Source organism: Acipenser ruthenus, chromosome 6 (genome assembly GCF_902713425.1).
Source record: "Acipenser ruthenus chromosome 6, fAciRut3.2 maternal haplotype, whole genome shotgun sequence".
Lineage (NCBI taxonomy): Eukaryota > Metazoa > Chordata > Actinopteri > Acipenseriformes > Acipenseridae > Acipenser > Acipenser ruthenus.
The window spans coordinates 1,190,609-1,212,280 of NC_081194.1; the positions used below are offsets into that span (position 1 = coordinate 1,190,609).

General features: G+C 48.6%; 1 protein-coding gene across 1 annotated transcript in view; it reads right to left on the minus strand.

Annotated features, from left to right (window-relative positions):
- Positions 1-21,672, minus strand: part of LOC117410467 (thyroid adenoma-associated protein homolog) — a 178,993-nt gene that overhangs the window by 101,007 nt on the left and 56,314 nt on the right. Inside the window, exons 24-26 of the mRNA XM_034017036.3 lie at positions 11,242-11,364; positions 6,865-6,987; positions 3,468-3,559 (exon numbers count right to left, since the gene is read on the minus strand). Coding sequence (XP_033872927.3) covers positions 3,468-3,559; positions 6,865-6,987; positions 11,242-11,364 — 338 coding nt within the window. The remainder of the gene's footprint in view (positions 1-3,467; positions 3,560-6,864; positions 6,988-11,241; positions 11,365-21,672) is intronic.

Sequence of the window (21,672 nt, forward strand, 5' to 3'; positions counted from 1 at the left end):
CCACATCGCAGCTGGGTCACTCTCATGCTTTCTGGCAAACTCCAGACGTGCTTTCAGATGGTACTTTTTGAGTAACGGCTTCTTTCTTGCCACCCTCCCATACAGGCCAGTGTTATGCAGAGCTCTTGATATGGTTGACTGGTGCACCATTACTCCACTCCCAGCCACTGAACTCTGTAGCTCCTTCAAAGTGATTGTTGGCCTCTCTGTGGCTTTCACAAGTCTCCTTGTTTGAGCGCTGAGTTTTAAGGGATGGCCTTTTCTTGGCAGTGCCTGGGTGGTATGATGCAGCTTCCACTTCCTGATTATTGATCCAACTGTGCTCACTGGGATATCCAAACACTTGGATATTATTTTGTCCCCTTTCCCTAATCTATGCATTTGTATTACTTTATCTCTAACTTCTGTAGAATGCTCTTTGGTCTTAATTTTCGTTCAGATTCGCAGCCTGACCAATGATCCTTCAAAAGTGGGGTTTTAATCCAGAAAATGTGACAGCAACTTTAATGGTTCACAGGTGGAGGCCAATGGTAAGGTAAGTGTGTCTTCGTTAGGGCAATTTCTTTCTCTGTGGGAGCTTCCACAGCACAGGGGTTGAATACTTGATTTTGAGTTTCAGTATTTTAAAATAAAATATTAGACAGGACGAAATTTCAATGTACCATTTGTAATTCAGTAATATGAGAGAATTGGTCAGGGGTCTGAATACTTTTGCAAGGCACTGTATATATATATATATATATATATATATATATATATATATATATATATATATATATATATATATATAATCTCAATGGTTCTACCCTGGTTAAATAAATACATTTGATTTTGAATCCACGCACCCCAGATTCTGATACCCTCACTAGCTTGCCTGTGGTAAAGCGGTTCACTAGATACATGCAAAACTCTACGGAGTGACTGGCGTACGGACCTCTGCAATAACGCCCACCCCACAGGCTAGGATATGCATCCCCAGCAGCGATAATACATAACTAAAAACACAAGCTAGAAACTGGATCAATCCAAACAAGCCTGCGGCTGTGCTAGAGTTAAACCAGATGCCTGTGAGCGTTAGGCGCAAGCATCGTTAAAAAGGGACTTGATTTTTTCAAGGTGTTATTTAAAAAAGAGCGCATAACATAGAGACTAAACAAGGTCTAATAAGAGAGAGACCAAACACATGCAGCAGGAAGCCATTTACATCTGGTGTGAATGAATTAATAACTTACTGCAGATATGACCTGAATGCATTAGCGGGAGGGACAGATAATGAATATACAGGATATAAATTGATACACAGTAGCTTTCTCTGAATATTTACATCGAGGCAAGAGGGGGAAAAACCCCCCCCCCAAAACAGACACACCAAAAAATCCCCCCAAACTAAGAATGAAAGTGTTTGCCAGTCTCGTAAAAGGGCTGCGTTCTTTAAACAAACAGTGTTTAAAGCAGGTAGCTGTATGTATCATTTACGTCTGCTGTAAATAAATACAGGAGGGTAGGGATTGATGATCCAAACAAACCCCAGGCAACCCCACAGCTGCCTCTCTCCTAGCCCAGGTCTGCAGTGCCCCCTAGAGGCAGTACTCGAGTCAACCACAGCACTGTGTAGCTCCTGGTCACATGACTGAGTCCAAGCAAGTTCTCAGCCAGCACCGTTTCCAGGGGTTCCAGCTATTGTAACAATTCATCCTGCCTTGCATTTCCATTCTCTATGTGCAGTTAAAGAAGCACATAAGAAACCCAAATGTATTGTCATTCTAGCCCTTTCATGCATGAATCATTGACCACATCTGAAAATAAAACAAAAAAAACATTTGAAGTAGTTTTGGAGACATAATAAATATATTTTTCATTAAAACAAAACAAACCAACATTTTTCCATTACTGGCATACTCCCCTTAGGTCATCATGCAACAAAAGAGGTAACAAACTATCTCCTAGCCTCACCCCGGTCTCCGAGCCTCATAGCCCCACCCCGGTCTCCAAGCCTCATAGCCTCACCCCGGTCTCCGAGCCTCATAGCCTCACCCCGATCTCCGAGCCTCATAGCCTCACCCCGGTCTCCGAGCCTCACCCCGGTCTCCGAGCCTCATAGCCTCACCCCGGTCTCCGAGCCTCATAGCCTCACGCCGGTCTCCGAGCCTCACCCCGGTCTCCGAGCCTCATAGCCTCACCCCGGTCTCCGAGCCTCATAGCCTCACCCCGGTCTCCGAGCCTCACCCCGGTCTCCGAGCCTCACCCCGGTCTCCGAGCCTCATAGCCTCACCCCGGTCTCCGAGCCTCACCCCGGTCTCCGAGCCTCATAGCCTCACCCCGGTCTCCGAGCCTCATAGCCTCACCCCCGGTCTCCGAGCCTCACCCCGGTCTCCGAGCCTCATAGCCTCACCCCGGTCTCGGAGCCTCATAGCCTCACCCCGGTCTCCGAGCCTCATAGCCTCACCCCGGTCTCCGAGCCTCATAGCCTCACCCCGGTCTCCGAGCCTCATAGCTATTTCACCACTGTTTCTTTAGCGTCAAAGCATAGCAGTAATTAAGAGGAGCTGATACTGTAGCTGGTTAATGACAGAAATGATGGTGGAGAATTCCACTCAACACCTCTCCAGAGTCAATTTATTGCTAAACAGGTACCAAATAAAGTGTGTGCTGATAATACTCAAATATACAACTTTCCAGTGTGTGCTGGGAAAGGGGGTTCCAACCACCCTAAATCCATGCCCTACTGTCCATCCATACAGTGTCAATATCCTGGTATTGATTCCACGCACAGACAACGAGTGTATGAAAGAGTGCCTGTAGGCTGTGTGATCCAGTGGTTAAAGAAATGGGCTTGTAACCAAGAGGTCCCTGGTTCAAATCCCACCTCAGCCACTGAGTCACTGTGTGACCCTGAGCAAGTCACTTAACCTTCTTGTGCTCCGTCTTTCGGGTGAGACGTAGTTCACACACCCTAGTCTCTGTAAGGTCGCCTTGGATAAAGGCGTCTGCTAAATAAGCAAATAATAATAATAATACACATGCCTAAATATACACATCACTGGATAGCCCTTCATTACTTGGAGCACGCTTTGACATGCAAACAGAACTTTCTTTAACCTGTTACCAAATATCACTTTTAAAAAAAGAAAATCCATCTTTGCGAGACCCATTTTTTTTTCAAACTTGTTTGTTGTTTTTCTACATCTAAACGTGCTGTACCTCTGCACCCTTATTAATTCCCAGTTTGTGACACTTCCTCCATCCCACCACACCCCCCAAAACCTCTTTAACCAGAAATGTGTGGCTTTTCTCTGAACACCACCAGCCTGTTCACTCACGAGCCTCACCGCACCCCGAGCACGCTCACAAACACCCCCCAGCCACTCAATCATGTGTGCTTTGGCTTTCTTTCTTGATATATGTACCAGTAACACATAAAATACCAAATGTTACAAAATTTGACAAAAACAAAAATAAATCCAGACCTGTTTTTCTTGGAATGCTCGTCTCTTCCCTTTTTCACTCCAAATATCCTGGTGAGCACAGTGCTGAAGAGGAGGGTCGATGAGTTCCTCACCTGGGGGGGGGGGGGGGGGATGGGGGGGGGACAGGTTAGGTCTCAAAATAAATCCATAGAACGAAGCTGAGTAAAGGAAGGGTTTGCAAGCTCCAGGTTAACCAGATTCTGTCATCATTCTGCATGGTTCTAACACTGCTTGGTCCCGAGTCACAAGGTTTGGGAGTCTTTGCATATACATCAAATACCTTTTTCTACCCACAAAACTGTTCTAGAGCGTTTTTAACAAGACTTTAGGAGAGTTGCATGAATATCAAACTTTTATTTGTATTTCATAAAAAAAAAAAAAAAAAAAACAGCTTTGTAAACGAGGCCTAAAACTACAAGTTAAAAGTTATCTGCAAAGTTGATTTTCAGTATATCTTTCTTTCCTAAGTAATTCAATTGATATGTATATTATACACACACACACACACACACACACAAACACCGTGATACCATAAGCCACCAGATGGTTATATGGGTCTGTGTGGACCCCTGATTTTATCCTCAATATGCTTTTTGTGGTGCAAATGTAATGACACTTTCACAGCTGGTATTTCTTGGATTACAATGTAGTGCTACAATAACCCCTGTGGTTTGGCCTGGTCGAGCCTCAATGTGCTCTGACACACACACACACACACACACACACACAGCAGGCCATCACCACCAGGGTCAGATGAGAATATCAGCCAGGACCCTCATCACCCTTGGCCACACTGCCCCCTAGTGGTCAACAAGGAGAACACTTTAAAACAGAGGGAAGAAGCCTTCTCAGCCCGAATAAGGTGGTTACTCAGTTCTAACTGGGGGCTTCCTCGATGCAGTTTTAAAGCAGTAAAAACAATACTGTGGATCTTGTTTTGCATTCAGCCCTCAATGTAGGTGGAACAGTGCTCCAGGGAATCCAAGGCTGGGTACTGGGAACCATCGACACTCAAAGGGAGATGGCTGAAAAGGAGATTGTCTCATTACAAGTACGGGTGGTTGATAACAAACAATATATACGTGATGCAGAAAAGGGGTTCCGGAGTCAGGGTGTGCGAGTAAAACGAGAGTTTTATGAACACCTCGTGCTCCACAGCGCAACACGTAACTAACGGATTACTGTTGCAGGAGCTGGGGGAGGGAGGGGGCTGCACCCAGCAGTGCAGTATACTCTCCTCTCTCACACCGGGGGCACGGCGTGCTGTATACTCTCCTCTCTCACACCGGGGGCACGGCGTGCTGTATACTCTCCTCTCTCACACCGGGGGCACGGCGTGCTGTATACTCTCCTCTCTCACACCGGGGGCACGGCGTGCTGTATACTCTCCTCTCTCACACCGGGGGCACGGCGTGCTGTATACTCTCCTCTCTCACACCGGGGGCACGGCGTGCTATATACTCTCCCCTCACACACCGGGGGCACGGCGTGCAGTATACTCTCCTCTCTCACACCGGGGGTACGGCGTGCTGTATACTCTCCCCTCACACACCGGGGGCACAGCGTGCTGTATACTCTCCTCTCTCACACCGGGGGCACGGCGTGCTGTATACTCTCCTCTCTCACACCGGGGGCACGGCGTGCTGTATACTCTCCTCTCTCACACCGGGGGCACAGCGTGCTGTATAATCTCCTCTCTCACACCGGGGGCACAGCGTGCTGTATACTCTCCTCTCTCACACCGGGGGCACAGCGTGCTGTATACTCTCCTCTCTCACACCGGGGGCACAGCGTGCTGTATACTCTCCTCTCTCACACCGGGGGCACGGCGTGCAGTATACTCTCCTCTCTCACACCGGGGGCACGGCGTGCTGCATACTCTCCTCTCTCACACCGGGGGCACAGCGTGCTGTATACTCTCCTCTCTCACACCGGGGGCACGGCGTGCTATATACTCTCCCCTCACACACCGGGGGCACGGCGTGCAGTATACTCTCCTCTCTCACACCGGGGGCACGGCGTGCTGCATACTCTCCTCTCTCACACCGGGGGTACGGCGTGCTGTATACTCTCCTCTCTCACACCGGGGGCACAGCGTGCTGTATACTCTCCTCTCTCACACCGGGGGCACGGCGTGCAGTATACTCTCCTCTCTCACACCGGGGGCACAGCGTGCTGTATACTCTCCTCTCTCACACCGGGGGCACGGCGTGCAGTATACTCTCCTCTCTCACACCGGGGGCACAGCGTGCTGTATACTCTCCTCTCTCACACCGGGGGCACAGCGTGCTGTATACTCTCCTCTCTCACACCGGGGGCACAGCGTGCTGTATACTCTCCTCTCTCACACCGGGGGCACGGCGTGCAGTATACTCTCCTCTCTCACACCGGGGGCACGGCGTGCTGTATACTCTCCTCTCTCACACCGGGGGCACAGCGTGCTGTATACTCTCCTCTCTCACACCGGGGGCACAGCGTGCTGTATACTCTCCTCTCTCACACTGGGGGCACGGCGTGCAGTATACTCTCCTCTATCACACCGCGGTATTGGTGTTGCAGGCAGTGCAGTATACTCTCCTCTCTCACACTGGGGGCAGGTACACACAAGGCTGTTAATGGTTCAGCAGAGTACTGAACTCTATTCCTACACACAGCACCAGCAGGAGGATCACCCCAACTGCATGGGGTTGAGCAGATTGCTTCCTGCTGGTGATCACTGAGGAAGCCACAGCAGTTGGGCTCCAGAGGGACTGACTCTCTCACTAACAGCCGGGTGTCTCATTGAGTCAGAGATGCAGTTTAAGTTTGGGTGTGAGAATAGTGAGCAGCCAGGTGCACCCAGATTCACTTCAAACTGTGCCACTTGCAAACAATCAGTAACATTGGATTGTTCTGACATGAGACAGAATTCCTGTTTATTCCTGCTTTTCTGTATATTCACGGATGCCCACAACGTATTCAGCAAGGGCACACATGAGTATGAAGGAGCAGTCTGTAGGAGTAACCAGGACCGAAATTCCTGTTGAGCTCTAATTATGTAACTCCCCGTCGCTCACTGAGGTAGTGACTCCCTTCCTCTGTGTGCTTTATTTCTCACTGCGACGTGTCCTGCAGCACGCACATCTCCACCTCCTTCACACTCTCTCTCTGCAGGGAACGCTGAGCCAGGGCCCCGCTGTGGAAAACTTGCTGCTTAACTGTGAAGGAATCATTGCTATAAGTTTTATAACACGGGTCAATAAAAGGCAAACCAAGCAGCATTTCAACTACTGTAGCTGTTCTGAGGAAGTGGAGTGAGGGGAGGGGGTTTGGGTGATGAATATGGAGTGGTCCCAGCCATCATGTGTGTATAAATCACATTTCTAATGAATTGAGAATGAATGAAGCGAACACTTACAGCCCAGACTGGAGATGTGAAGCCCAGGATAGCCGCCTGTGCTCCTTCTGCCACATAGGGAATGATGTTTTCACTTAGCCGTGTGTCCCGGAATAAAGCCCTTAAAATGTTGAGGGCGTGGACCTGAAAGAATCAGAAGGAAAGAGAGACCTGTTACTCTGTTCACTGGGGCTCGGTGCTGTTGCTATACTGGTCTGGGATGTTACTCTGTTCACTGGGGCTCTGTGCTGTTGCTATACTGGTCTGGGATGTTACTCTGTTCACTGGGGCTCGGTGCTGTCACTATACTGGTCTGGGATGTTACTCTGTTCACTGGGGCTCGGTGCTGTCGCTATACTGGTCCGGGATGTTACTCTGTTCACTGGGGCTCGGTGCTGTCGCTATACTGGTCTGGGATGTTACTCTGTTCACTGGGGCTCGGTGCTGTTGCTATACTGGTCTGGGATGTTACTCTGTTCACTGGGGCTCGGTGCTGTTGCTATACTGGTCTGGGATTATTATTATTATTATTATTATTTATTTCTTAGCAGACGCCCTTATCCAGGGCGACTTACAATCGTAAGCAAATACATTTCAAGTGTTAGAATACAAGAAATACAATAAGAGCAAGAAATACAATAACTTTTGTTCAAGCAAAGTACAAGTGTGACAAACCACAATTCAATAATACAGCAGATAATAGTGATAGTTACATCAGGATATGATTAAATAGTGACAGTTACAGCAGGATATGATTAAATACAAAAGTACTACAGGTTAAACACTTGGCAGATTACAGTATTCTGAAGTACAGGATTAAATGCAGTAAAATAGGGGGCAGATAAGGGCAAAATAAAGCACATTTACATGAAGGGTGATAGTGTCCCAGGATACAAACAGAGGAGTTCTACAGGTGCTGTTTGAAGAGGTGAGTCTTAAGGAGGCGCTGGACTGTGGTCAGGGACTGGGCAGTCCTGACATCTGTAGGAAGGTCATTCCACCACTGCGGAGCAAGGGTGGAGAAGGAGCGGGCTCTGGAGGCAGGGGAGCGTAGCGGAGGTAGAGCTAGTCTTCTAGTGCAGGCGGAGCGGAGAGGTCGAGTGGGGGTGTAGGGAGAGATGAGGGTCTGGAGGTAGCTGGGTGCAGTCTGGTCAAGGCATCTGTAGGCTAGTACAAGAGTCTTGAACTGGATGTGAGCGGACGAGAGAACACCAGGCGGGCAGCAGAGTTCTGGAGGAGCTGGAGCGGACGGGTAGCGGACACAGGGAGGCCAGCCAGGAGGGAGTTGCAGTAGTCTAGGCGGGAGAGTACCAGGGCCTGGACCAGGAGCTGGGTAGCATAGTTGGTGAGGAAGGGTCGGATTCTTTGGATGTTGCTCAGGAAGAATTGGCAAGTGCGTGCCAGAGTGGAGATGTGCTGGGAATAAGAGAGGCAGAGGTCCAGGGTGACTCCAAGGTTCTTAGCGGAGGAAGAGGGAGAGAGTGTGGTAGATTCCAGAGGAACAGAGATAGAGAGATCAGAGGAGGGGGAGGAGGAGGGAAAGAGAAGGAGGTCAGATTTAGAGAGGTTGAGTTTGAGGTGATGCTAGTGCATCCAGGAGGAAATAGCAGACAGACAGATAGAGATACGGGAGGAGATGATGGAGTCAGAGGTGGGGAAGGAGAGGAAAATCTGAGCATCATCAGCATAGAAATGGTATGAGAAACCATAGGATGCGATGAGGGGGCCCAGGGAGCGGGTTTAGAGAGAGAACAGGAGAGGACCCAAGACTGACCCTTGGGGGACTCCAGTTAAGAGAGGGTGAGGTGTGGAGGTTGCTCCACGCCAGGTTACCTGGTAAGTGCGGTTGGAGAGGTAGGAGGAGAACCAGGCCAGAGCAGTGCCAGAGATCCCCAGGTCAGCAAGAGATGATAGTAGAATAGAGTGATCAACAGTGTCAAAGGCAGCAGAGAGGTCGAGGAGAATTAGGACAGAGGAGAGAGAGGCAGCTCGGGCAGACTTCAGTGAGCTGGTGACAGACAGGAGGGCGGTTTCAGTGGAGTGAGCAGAGCGGAAGCCAGATTGGAGAGGGTCAAGCAGAGAGTGGTTGGACAGGAAAGCAGAGAGCTGGCGGTGTACAGTCCGCTCGAGGGTTTTGGAGAGGAAGGGTAGGAGGGAGACAGGACGGTAGCTCTGGAGGGAGGTGGGTTCGAGGGTAGGTTTTTTGAGGAGGGGAGTGATAGAGGCTTTTTTGAAGGCAGAGGGAAAGATACCAGAAAGCAGAGAGGTGTTGAGGAGGGAGGAGATGAAGGGGAGTAGAGCAGGAGCAGCAGCTTGAAAGAGGTGAGTGGGGTGGGGGTCCAAGGCACACGTGGTGGGTTTGTGACCCTGGAGCAGGGAGGAGAGGTCAGAGTCTGAGAGGGGCAAGAAGGTGGAGAAGGAGGGCGAGTTAGTAGGGGATGTAGTGGGTGTAGGGGTTGGAGCAGGAGGGGGTGCGGGGGAGGGAGAGGTGTTAAAGAGTTTGCGGATATCTGAGATTTTAGAAGAGAAGAAGGAGGCAAAGTCATCAGGGGAGATAGAGGAGGGAGGAGGAGGGGGGGGAGTGTTTAGGAGGGAGGAGAAGGTAGAGAATGTTACTCTGTTCACTGGGGCTCGGTGCTGTTGCTATACTGGTCTGGGATATCACTGGGGCTGCTACATGATGCCTGTAATAGTAAGACATACAGGCATTGTGTCTTCTGAAATCAAACCAGAGGCAAGGAAACAGGCTGATTAAAAAAAGAGTATTAGCCACGATCAACAGAATGGAATTGAGAAGCATTTCCTGCAGCTAGTTATTGAGCACACAGGCTAACTTATCAATACGGCCCTCAGTCAAAAATCATGGAGTGCTTGAAAGCAACACAGAGAAGAGGTCAAGCACAGCAATGTGTGCTGTCTTTCAAAGCATCGCACGAACACAAGAACTCTTTTATTGATTCTGCTGGGCACTTCCTAAAAAAAAAAAAAAATCCAGAACCAAGCTCAGCAATATTAGGAGTTCAATTTCCTTTCCAAAAGTGGTAGCAGAGAATGAATGGGGCCCAGTGGCTGATGGCATATCGGGCCTGGGCAGGGTCTGGTGGAAAGCTGCTTCTGTATCACAAGCGAGCGGGTCTGTCATTCAGTCCTGCATACAGAGCATTACATTTCAGCTGGAGCCGTTTAGAGACAGTGTCCCTTCAGACAAGAACAAACAGCACGCTTGCAAACCAATCTGTTCAAATCTGCACAGCTAATGAAATCATTTGAATCCTACTTGTCATGCACCTCCGATCCCTATGGGGGTCTCACAAGTTCAGTTTTAAAAGAAGCATGTGATGTCATTGGGCATGCCTTGACTGTTACACATCCTAGGTCATGCAACCTCAGTTTCCAGGGCAAAGCACAAAGTTGAGACCAGTTAACAGGAACCAGACAAGCACGCGTGGGCTGAATGGCCTCCTCTCATGTTCTTATGTCACTGTCTGCAAAGCCAGTCTTTTGGGGAAGCAGGAATGAAGGCCTTGAGAATCGATGAAGGGGTGGAGAGAATTCCACTCACTAGGTGAAACTAAGGCATTGCTACTTTCTTTCACCTGGTATGGATGCAGAGCTCACTCTTCTACATGTGCTTCTTTCAAAACTGCACGCACGTGAGAATAATTTCATTCGCTCTGACCACTTTGAGGGCTTTGATCATCCACATACAGTAAGTGCATCCACATACAGCAAGTACCCTGTATCAAGATACAAATAATGAACTTCTTCACTCTCGCTGAATATTTTCACATGGCACGGTTCTCAAGATCTGAATTCCACATGTACACTTCCGATGTTGCAGCAGGAAACTTTATGGCAGCAAAAAAACTCGAAAAAACTCGAACAGCGAACCCTCTCTGTTTTTAAAGCGGTTAGGCAGAGGATTCAGAGGGCTGCTGGTTAATCACCACAGACTGAGCAGCAGAGGAATTTTACTTTAGTCAACACACATTTCCACTGAGTTCTCTCTTTTTAAAGCAGCGTGTCACAAGAGATCGCTCATCACACTGTTGCTGTGGTGCACTGCTGCCAAGAGCAGATGGTTGGCGGTTAATTCTGCACCCCTGGGAGGCTGGGTGTGTGCCCCGCTCTTATGCAACCTGCAAGTTGGAAACACTGACTGGAGCTCTAATTCAAGTCAGTTAAGGCTAGAGCAGGCTACATATATACTGTGCAGTGCAGGAGTAATGTCTATGACTTACTGACCATTTGCTCAGTTAGAAATATACATTTTTTCAAGTTAACTGAAAACTCGGGTGTAGAAAGTTTTCCAATATATAGAGTGACAGCTCTGAATGCGTGCTGTAGGTGCTGTAGGGCTCGTCAATCAAAGGGCTCCTAGCCTGCAGATGGCATTACCTGTGGGACGGTGCTGGCATCAGTCTGCAGCTCCCCGGAAGGCATGGCCAGGGCAATCAGCTCTGTCATGGTCATTTTCAACAGGCTGCAGCTGGAGGCCTTGGGTTCAGAGGACAGCAGGGCCTGTGCAGCAAGGAGAAAGAAATTAATAATATGTATTACACAACAACAAGACGTTAACGAACACATTACACAACAACAAGACGTTAACGAACACATTACACAACAACAAGACGTTAACGAACACATTACACGACAACAAGACGTTAACGAACACATTACACGACAACAAGACGTTAACGAACACATTACACGACAACAAGACGTTAACGAACACATTACACGACAACAAGACGTTAACGAACACATTACACAACAACAAGACGTTAACGAACACATTACACGACAACAAGACGTTAACGAACACATTACACGACAACAAGACGTTAACGAACACATTACACAACAACAAGACGTTAACGAACACATTACACAACAACAAGACGTTAACGAACACATTACACAACAACAAGACGTTAACGAACACATTACACAACAACAAGACGTTAACGAACACATTACACAACAACAAGACGTTAACGAACACATTACACAACAACAAGACGTTAACGAACACATTACACAACAACAAGACGTTAACGAACACATTACACAACAACAAGACGTTAACGAACACATTACACAACAACAAGACGTTAACGAACACATTACACAACAACAAGACGTTAATGAACACATTACACAACAACACGACGTTAATGAACACATTACACAACAACAAGACGTTAATGAACACATTACCCAACAACAAGACGTTAATGAACACATTACACAACAACAAGACGTTAATGAACACATTATACAACAAACATTAAGAGTTTTAGAGTTGCATAACTTTCGTATTCGACACTACAAAAAATCGACTTTTTTTAAATCAGTTTTCATTTTTGGCAACTATAATCAATCTTGCTTTCATTCAAATCCAGTGACAGAATGACTAGGCGAATTGCACGCGATTCTAAGCAGATGCGGCGCTCAACCTAAGGAAAGTAAATTAGCTGATTTCAGCTGTTTAATTGAAACACACTTTCCTTTCCAAACATTGTACTTATTTGAACAGTATACTGCAGGAACGTACATGGAGCAAATAGTTTATTTAACCAGGTAGACTATCATCTATATATAGTGCTGAAGAGAGATCGAAATAGAAACCTCAGAGTGCTCAAGAGAGCGCACTAAATAGAAACCTCGAGAGTGCTGAAGAGATCGCTCGAAATAGAAACCTCGAGAGAGTGCTGAAGAGAGCGCTCGAAAAAGAAACCTCGAGAGTGCTGAAGAGAGCGCTCGAAAAAGAAACCTCGAGAGAGTGCTGAAGAGAGCGCTCGAAATAGAAACCTCGAGAGTGCTGAAGAGAGCGCTCGAAATAGAAACCTCGAGAGAGTGCTGAAGAGAGCGCTCGAAATAGAAACCGAGAGTGCTGAAGAGAGCTCGAAATAGAAACCTCGAGAGAGTGCTGAAGAGAGCGCTCGAAATAGAAACCTCGAGAGAGTGCTGAAGAGAGCGCTCGAAATAGAAACCTCGAGAGTGCTGCAGAGAGCGCTCGAAATAGAAACCTCGAGAGAGTGCTGCAGAGAGCACTCGAAATAGAAACCTCGAGAGTGCTGAGGAGAGCACTCGAAATAGAAACCTCGAGAGAGTGCTGAAGAGAGCGTTCGAAATAGAAACCTCGAGAGTGCTGAAGAGAGCGCTCGAAATAGAAACCTCGAGAGAGTGCTGCAGAGAGCGCTCGAAATAGAAACCTCGAGAGTGCTGAAGAGAGCGCTCGAAACAGAAACCTCGAGACAGTGCTGAAGAGAGCGCTCGAAACAGAAACCTCGAGAGAGTGCTGCAGAGAGCGCTCGAAATAGAAACCTCGAGAGAGTGCTGAAGAGAGCGCTCGAAATAGAAACCTCGAGAGTGCTGCAGAGAGCGCTCGAAATAGAAACCTCGAGAGAGTGCTGCAGAGAGCGCTCGAAATAGAAACCTCGAGAGAGTGCTGAAGAGAGCGTTCGAAATAGAAACCTCGAGAGAGTGCTGAAGAGAGCGTTCGAAATAGAAACCTCGAGAGAGTGCTGAAGAGAGCGTTCGAAATAGAAACCTCGAGAGAGTGCTGAAGAGAGAGCTCGAAATAGAAACCGAGAGTGCTGAAGAGAGCGTTCGAAATAGAAACCTCGAGAGAGCTGAAGAGAGCGCTCAAAATAGAAACCGAGAGTGCTGAAGAGAGCGTTCGAAACAGAAACCTCGAGAGTGCTGAAGAGAGCGCTCGAAATAGAAACCTCGAGAGTGCTGAAGAGAGCGTTCGAAATAGAAACCTCGAGAGAGCTGAAGAGAGAGCTCGAAATAGAAACCGAGAGTGCTGAAGAGAGCGTTCGAAACAGAAACCTCGAGAGTGCTGAAGAGAGCGCTCGAAATAGAAACCTCGAGAGAGTGCTGAAGAGAGCGCTCGAAAAAGAAACCTCGAGAGTGCTGAAGAGAGCGCTCGAAAAAGAAACCTCGAGAGAGTGCTGAAGAGAGCGCTCGAAATAGAAACCTCGAGAGTGCTGAAGAGAGCGCTCGAAATAGAAACCTCGAGAGTGTGCTGAAGAGAGCGCTCGAAATAGAAACCGAGAGTGCTGAAGAGAGCTCGAAATAGAAACCTCGAGAGAGTGCTGAAGAGAGCGCTCGAAATAGAAACCTCGAGAGAGTGCTGCAGAGAGCGCTCGAAATAGAAACCTCGAGAGTGCTGAGGAGAGCACTCGAAATAGAAACCTCGAGAGAGTGCTGAAGAGAGCGTTCGAAATAGAAACCTCGAGAGAGTGCTGAAGAGAGCGCTCGAAATAGAAACCTCGAGAGAGTGCTGCAGAGAGCGCTCGAAATAGAAACCTCGAGAGTGCTGAAGAGAGCGCTCGAAACAGAAACCTCGAGACAGTGCTGAAGAGAGCGCTCGAAACAGAAACCTCGAGAGAGTGCTGCAGAGAGCGCTCGAAATAGAAACCTCGAGAGAGTGCTGAAGAGAGCGCTCGAAATAGAAACCTCGAGAGAGTGCTGAAGAGAGCGCTCGAAATAGAAACCTCGAGAGAGTGCTGAAGAGAGCGCTCGAAATAGAAACCTCGAGAGTGCTGCAGAGAGCGCTCGAAATAGAAACCTCGAGAGAGTGCTGCAGAGAGCACTCGAAATAGAAACCTCGAGAGAGTGCTGAAGAGAGCGTTCGAAATAGAAACCTCGAGAGAGTGCTGAAGAGAGCGTTCGAAATAGAAACCTCGAGAGAGTGCTGAAGAGAGCGTTCGAAATAGAAACCTCGAGAGAGTGCTGAAGAGAGAGCTCGAAATAGAAACCGAGAGTGCTGAAGAGAGCGTTCGAAATAGAAACCTCGAGAGAGCTGAAGAGAGCGCTCAAAATAGAAACCGAGAGTGCTGAAGAGAGCGTTCGAAACAGAAACCTCGAGAGTGCTGAAGAGAGCGCTCGAAATAGAAACCTCGAGAGTGCTGAAGAGAGCGTTCGAAATAGAAACCTCGAGAGAGCTGAAGAGAGAGCTCGAAATAGAAACCGAGAGTGCTGAAGAGAGCGTTCGAAACAGAAACCTCGAGAGTGCTGAAGAGAGCGCTCGAAATAGAAACCTCGAGAGAGTGCTGAGGAGAGCGCTCGAAATAGAAACCTTGAGAGAGTGCTGAAGAGAGCGCTCGAAATAGAAACCGAGAGAGAGTGCTGAAGAGAGCGCTCGAAACAGAAACCTCGAGAGAGTGCTGAAGAGGGCGCTCGAAATAGAAACCTCGAGAGAGTGCTGAAGAGAGCTCGAAATAGAAACCGAGAGTGCTGAAGAGAGTGCTCGAAACAGAAACCGAGAGTGCTGAAGAGAGTGCTCGAAACAGAAACCTCGAGAGAGTGCTGAAGAGAGAGCTCGAAATAGAAACCTCGAGAGAGTGCTGAAGAGAGCGCTCGAAATAGAAACCTAAGAGTGCTGAAGAGAGCGCTCGAAATAGAAACCTCGAGAGTGCTGAAGAGAGCGCTCGAAATAGAAACCTCGAGAGTGCTGAAGAGAGCGCTCGAAATAGAAACCGAGAGTGCTGCAGAGCGCTCGAAATAGAAACCGAGAGAGTGCTGAAGACAGCGCTCGAAATAGAAACCGAGAGTGCTGCAGAGCGCTCAAAATAGAAACCTAAGAGTGCTGAAGAGAGCGCTCGAAACAGAAACCTCGAGAGTGCTGAAGCGAGCGCTCGAAACAGAAACCGAGAGTGCTGAAGAGAGCGCTCGAAATAGAAACCGAGAGTGCTGAAGAGAGCGTTCGAAACAGAAACCTCGAGAGTGCTGAAGAGAGCGCTCAAAATAGAAACCGAGAGTGCTGAAGAGAGCGCTCGAAATAGAAACCTAAGAGTGCTGAAGAGAGCGCTCGAAATAGAAACCTCGAGAGAGCTGAAGAGAGAGCTCGAAATAGAAACCGAGAGTGCTGAAGAGAGCGTTCGAAACAGAAACCTCGAGAGTGCTGAAGAGAGCGCTCGAAATAGAAACCTCGAGAGTGCTGAAGAGAGCGTTCGAAATAGAAACCTCGAGAGAGCTGAAGAGAGAGCTCGAAATAGAAACCGAGAGTGCTGAAGAGAGCGTTCGAAACAGAAACCTCGAGAGTGCTGAAGAGAGCGCTCGAAATAGAAACCTCGAGAGAGTGCTGAGGAGAGCGCTCGAAATATAAACCTTGAGAGAGTGCTGAAGAGAGCGCTCGAAATAGAAACCGAGAGAGAGTGCTGAAGAGAGCGCTCGAAACAGAAACCTCGAGAGAGTGCTGAAGAGAGCTCGAAATAGAAACCGAGAGAGTGCTGAAGAGAGCTCGAAATAGAAACCTAAGAGTGCTGAAGACAGCGCTCGAAATAGAAACCTCGAGACAGTGCTGAAGAGAGCGCTCGAAATGGAAACCGAGAGTGCTGAAGAGAGCTCGAAATAGAAACCGAGAGTGCTGAAGAGAGTGCTCGAAACAGAAACCTCGAGAGAGTGCTGAAGAGAGAGCTCGAAATAGAAACCTCGAGAGAGTGCTGAAGAGAGCGCTCGAAATAGAAACCTAAGAGTGCTGAAGAGAGCGCTCGAAATAGAAACCTCGAGTGCTGAAGAGAGCGCTCGAAATAGAAACCTCGAGAGTGCTGAAGAGAGCGCTCGAAATAGAAACCGAGAGTGCTGCAGAGCGCTCGAAATAGAAACCGAGAGAGTGCTGAAGACAGCGCTCGAAATAGAAACCTCGAGAGAGTGCTGAAGAGAGCGCTCGAAATAGAAACCTAAGAGTGCTGAAGAGAGCGCTCGAAATAGAAACCGAGAGTGCTGCAGAGCGCTCAAAATAGAAACCTAAGAGTGCTGAAGAGAGCGCTCGAAACAGAAACCTCGAGAGTGCTGAAGCGAGCGCTCGAAATAGAAACCTCGAGAGTGCTGAAGAGAGCGCTCGAAATAGAAACCGAGAGTGCTGCAGAGCGCTCGAAATAGAAACCGAGAGAGTGCTGAAGACAGCGCTCGAAATAGAAACCTCGAGAGAGTGCTGAAGAGAGCGCTCGAAATAGAAACCTAAGAGTGCTGAAGAGAGCGCTCGAAATAGAAACCGAGAGTGCTGCAGAGCGCTCAAAATAGAAACCTAAGAGTGCTGAAGAGAGCGCTCTAAACAGAACCTTGAGAGAGTGCTGAAGAGAGCGTTCAAAATAGAAACCTCGAGAGTGCTGAAGAGAGCGCTCTAAACAGAACCTTGAGAGAGTGCTGAAGAGAGCGTTCAAAATAGAAACCTCGAGAGTGCTGAAGAGAGCGCTCGAAATAGAAACCTCGAGAGTGCTGAAGAGAGCGCTCGAAATAGAAACCTCGAGAGTGCTGAAGAGAGCGCTCGAAATAGAAACCTCGAGAGAGTGCTGAAGAGAGCGTTCGAAATAGAAACCTCGAGAGAGTGCTGAAGAGAGCGCTCGAAACAGAAACCTCGAGAGAGTGCTGAAGAGAGCGCTCGAAACAGAAACCTCGAGAGAGTGCTGAAGAGAGCGCTCGAAACAGAAACCTCGAGAGAGTGCTGAAGAGAGCGCTCGAAATAGAAACCTCGAGAGAGTGCTGAAGACAGCGCTCGAAATAGAAACCGAGAGTGCTGAAGAGAGCGTTCAAAATAGAAACCTCGAGAGTGCTGAAGAGAGCGCTCGAAATAGAAACCTCGAGAGTGCTGAAGAGAGCGCTCGAAATAGAAACCTCGAGAGTGCTGAAGAGAGCGCTCAAAATAGAAACCTCGAGAGTGCTGAAGAGAGCGCTCGAAATAGAAACCTCGAGAGTGCTGAAGAGAGCGCTCGAAATAGAAACCTCGAGAGTGCTGAAGAGAGAGCTCGAAATAGAAACCTCGAGAGAGTGCTGAAGAGAGAGCTCGAAATAGAAACCTCGAGAGAGTGCTGAAGAGAGCGCTCGAAATAGAAACCTCGAGACAGTGCTGAAGAGAGCGCTCGAAATAGGAACCTCGAGAGTGCTGAAGAGAGCGCTCGAAACAGAAACCTCGAGAGTGCTGAAGAGAGCGCTCGAAATAGAAACCTCGAGAGTGCTGAGGAGAGCGCTCGAAATAGAAACCTTGAGAGAGTGCTGAAGAGAGCGCTCGAAATAGAAACCGAGAGAGAGTGCTGAAGAGAGAGCTCGAAACAGAAACCTCGAGAGAGTGCTGAAGAGAGCGCTCGAAATAGAAACCGAGAGAGAGTGCTGAAGAGAGCGCTCGAAATAGAAACCGAGAGAGAGTGCTGAAGAGAGCGCTCGAAACAGAAACCGAGAGAGTGCTGAAGAGAGCTCGAAATAGAAACCTAAGAGTGCTGAAGACAGCGCTCGAAATAGAAACCTCGAGACAGTGCTGAAGAGAGCGCTCGAAATAGAAACCTCGAGAGTGCTGAAGAGAGAGCTCGAAATAGAAACCTCGAGAGAGTGCTGAAGAGCGCTCGAAACAGAAACCTCGAGACAGTGCTGAAGAGAGCAGTCGAAATAGAAACCTCGAGAGTGCTGAAGAGAGAGCTCGAAATAGAAACCTCGAGAGTGCTGAAGAGAGCGTTCGAAATAGAAACCTCGAGTGTGCTGAAGAGAGCGTTCGAAATAGAAACCTCGAGAGAGTGCTGAAGAGAGCGCTCGAAACAGAAACCTCGAGAGAGTGCTGAAGAGAGCGTTCGATACAGAAACCGAGAGTGCTGAGGAGAGCGCTCGAAATAGAAGCCTCGAGAGTGCTGAAGAGAGCGCTCGAAATAGAAACCTCAAGAGTGCCGAGGAGAGAGCTCGAAATAGAAACCTCGAGAGTGCTGAAGAGAGCGCTCGAAATAGAAGCCTCGAGAGTGCTGAAGAGAGCGCTCGAAATAGAAACCTCAAGAGTGCTGAGGAGAGAGCTCGAAATAGAAACCGAGAGTGCTGAAGAGAGCGCTCGAAACAGAAACCTCGAGAGTGCTGAAGAGAGCGCTCGAAATAGAAACCTCAAGAGTGCTGAGGAGAGCGCTCGAAACAGAAACCGAGAGTGCTGCAGAGAGCGCTCGAAACAGAAACCTCAAGAGAGTGCTGAAGAGAGAGCTCGAAATAGAAACATTAAGAGTGCTGAGGAGAGAGCTCGAAATAGAAACCTCGAGAGTGCTGAAGAGAGCGCTCGAAATAGAAACCTCGAGAGTGCTGAAGAGAGCGTTCGAAATAGAAACCTCGAGAGTGCTGAAGAGAGCGTTCGAAATAGAAACCGAGAGAGTGCTGAAGAGAGCGCTCGAAATAGAAACCGAGAGTGCTGAGGAGAGCGCTCGAAATAGAAACCGAGAGAGTGCTGAAGAGAGCGTTCGAAACAGAAACCTCGAGAGAGTGCTGAAGAGAGCGCTCGAAATAGAAACCTCGAGAGTGCTGAAGAGAGCGCTCGAAATAGAAACCTCGAGAGTGCTGAAGAGAGCGTTCGAAATAGAAACCTCGAGAGTGCTGAAGAGAGCGTTCGAAATAGAAACCGAGAGAGTGCTGAAGAGAGCGCTCGAAATAGAAACCGAGAGTGCTGAGGAGAGCGCTCGAAATAGAAACCGAGAGAGTGCTGAAGAGAGCGTTCGAAACAGAAACCTCGAGAGAGTGCTGAAGAGAGCGCTCGAAATAGAAACCTCGAGAGTGCTGAGGAGAGCTTAAAATAAAACCTTGAGAGTGCTGAAGAGAGAGTTCAAAATATTATTATTACACTTGAGAGTGCTGAAGAGAGCGTTCGAAATAGAAACCGAGAGTGCTGAGGAGAGCGCTCGAAATAGAAGCCTCGAGAGTGCTGAAGAGAGCGCTCGAAATAGAAACCGAGAGTGCTGAGGAGAGCGCTCGAAATAGAAGCCTCGAGAGTGCTGAAGAGAGCGTTCGAAATAGAAACATCGAGAGTGCTGAAGAGAGCGTTCGAAATAGAAACATCGAGTGTGCTGAAGAGAGCGTTCGAAATAGAAACCTCGAGAGAGTGCTGAAGACAGCGCTCGAAATAGAAACCTCGAGAGTGCTGAAGAGAGCGCTCGAAATAGAAACCTCGAGAGAGTGCTGAAGAGAGCGCTCGAAATAGAAACCTCGAGAGAGTGCTGAAGAGAGCACTCGAAATAGAAACCTCGAGAGTGCTGAAGAGAGCACTCGAAATAGAAACCTCGAGAGTGCTGAAGAGAGCACTCGAAATAGAAACCGAGAGAGTGCTGAAGAGAGCGCTCGAAACAGAAACCGAGAGAGAGCTGAAGAGAGCGCTCGAAACAGAAACCTCGAGAGAGTGCTGAAGAGAGCGCTCGAAATAGAAACCGAGAGAGTGCTGAAGAGAGCGCTCGAAATAGAAACCTCGAGAGAGTGCTGAAGAGAGCGCTCGAAACAGAAACCTCGAGAGTGCTCAAGAGAGCGCACTAAATAGAAACCTCGAGAGTGCTGAGGAGAGCGCTCGAAATAGAAACCTCGAGAGTGCTGAAGAGAGCGTTCGAAATAGAAACCGAGAGAGAGCTGAAGAGAGCGCTCGAAACAGAAACCTCGAGAGAGTGCTGAAGAGAGCGCTCGAAATAGAAACCTCGAGAGTGCTGAAGAGAGCGCTCGAAACAGAAACCTCGAGAGTGCTGAAGAGAGCGTTCGAAATAGAAACCTCGAGAGAGTGCTGAAGAGAGCGCTCGAAACAGAAACCTCGAGAGTGCTGAAGACAGCGCTCGAAACAGAAACCTCGAGAGTGCTGAAGAGAGCGTTCGAAATAGAAACCTCGAGAGAGTGCTGAAGAGAGCGCTCGAAATAGAAACCTCGAGAGTGCTGAAGAGAGCGCTCGAAATAGAAACCTCGAGAGAGAGCTGAAGAGAGCGCTCGAAACAGAAACCTCGAGAGAGTGCTGAAGAGAGCGCTCGAAATAGAAACCTCGAGAGTGCTGAAGACAGCGCTCGAAACAGAAACCTCGAGAGTGCTGAAGAGAGCGTTCGAAATAGAAACCTCGAGAGAGTGCTGAAGAGAGCGCTCGAAATAGAAACCTCGAGTGCTGAAGAGAGCGCTCGAAATAGAAACCGAGAGAGAGCTGAAGAGAGCACTCGAAACAGAAACCTCGAGAGAGTGCTGAAGAGAGCGCTCGAAATAGAAACCTCGAGAGTGCTGAAGAGAGCGCTCGAAACAGAAACCTCGAGAGTGCTGAAGAGAGCGTTCGAAATAGAAACCTCGAGAGAGTGCTGAAGAGAGCGCTCGAAATAGAAACCTCGAGTGCTGAAGAGAGCGCTCGAAATAGAAACCGAGAGAGAGCTGAAGAGAGCACTCGAAACAGAAACCTCGAGAGAGTGCTGAAGAGAGCGCTCGAAATAGAAACCTCGAGAGTGCTGAAGAGAGCGCTCGAAACAGAAACCTCGAGAGTGCTGAAGAGAGCGTTCGAAATAGAAACCTCGAGAGAGTGCTGAAGAGAGCGCTCGAAACAGAAACCTCGAGAGAGTGCTGAAGAGAGCGCTCGAAATAGAAACCTCGAGAGAGAGCTGAAGAGAGCGCTCGAAACAGAAACCTCGAGAGAGTGCTGAAGAGAGCGCTCGAAATAGAAACCTCGAGAGTGCTGAAGACAGCGCTCGAAACAGAAACCTCGAGAGTGCTGAAGAGAGCGTTCGAAATAGAAACCTCGAGAGAGTGCTGAAGAGAGCGCTCGAAATAGAAACCTCGAGTGCTGAAGAGAGCGCTCGAAATAGAAACCGAGAGAGAGCTGAAGAGAGCACTCGAAACAGAAACCTCGAGAGAGTGCTGAAGAGAGCGCTCGAAATAGAAACCTCGAGAGTGCTGAAGAGAGCGCTCGAAACAGAAACCTCGAGGTTGCTGAAGAGAGCGTTCGAAATAGAAACCTCGAGAGAGTGCTGAAGAGAGCGCTCGAAATAGAAACCTCGAGTGCTGAAGAGAGCGCTCGAAATAGAAACCGAGAGAGAGCTGAAGAGAGCACTCGAAACAGAAACCTCGAGAGAG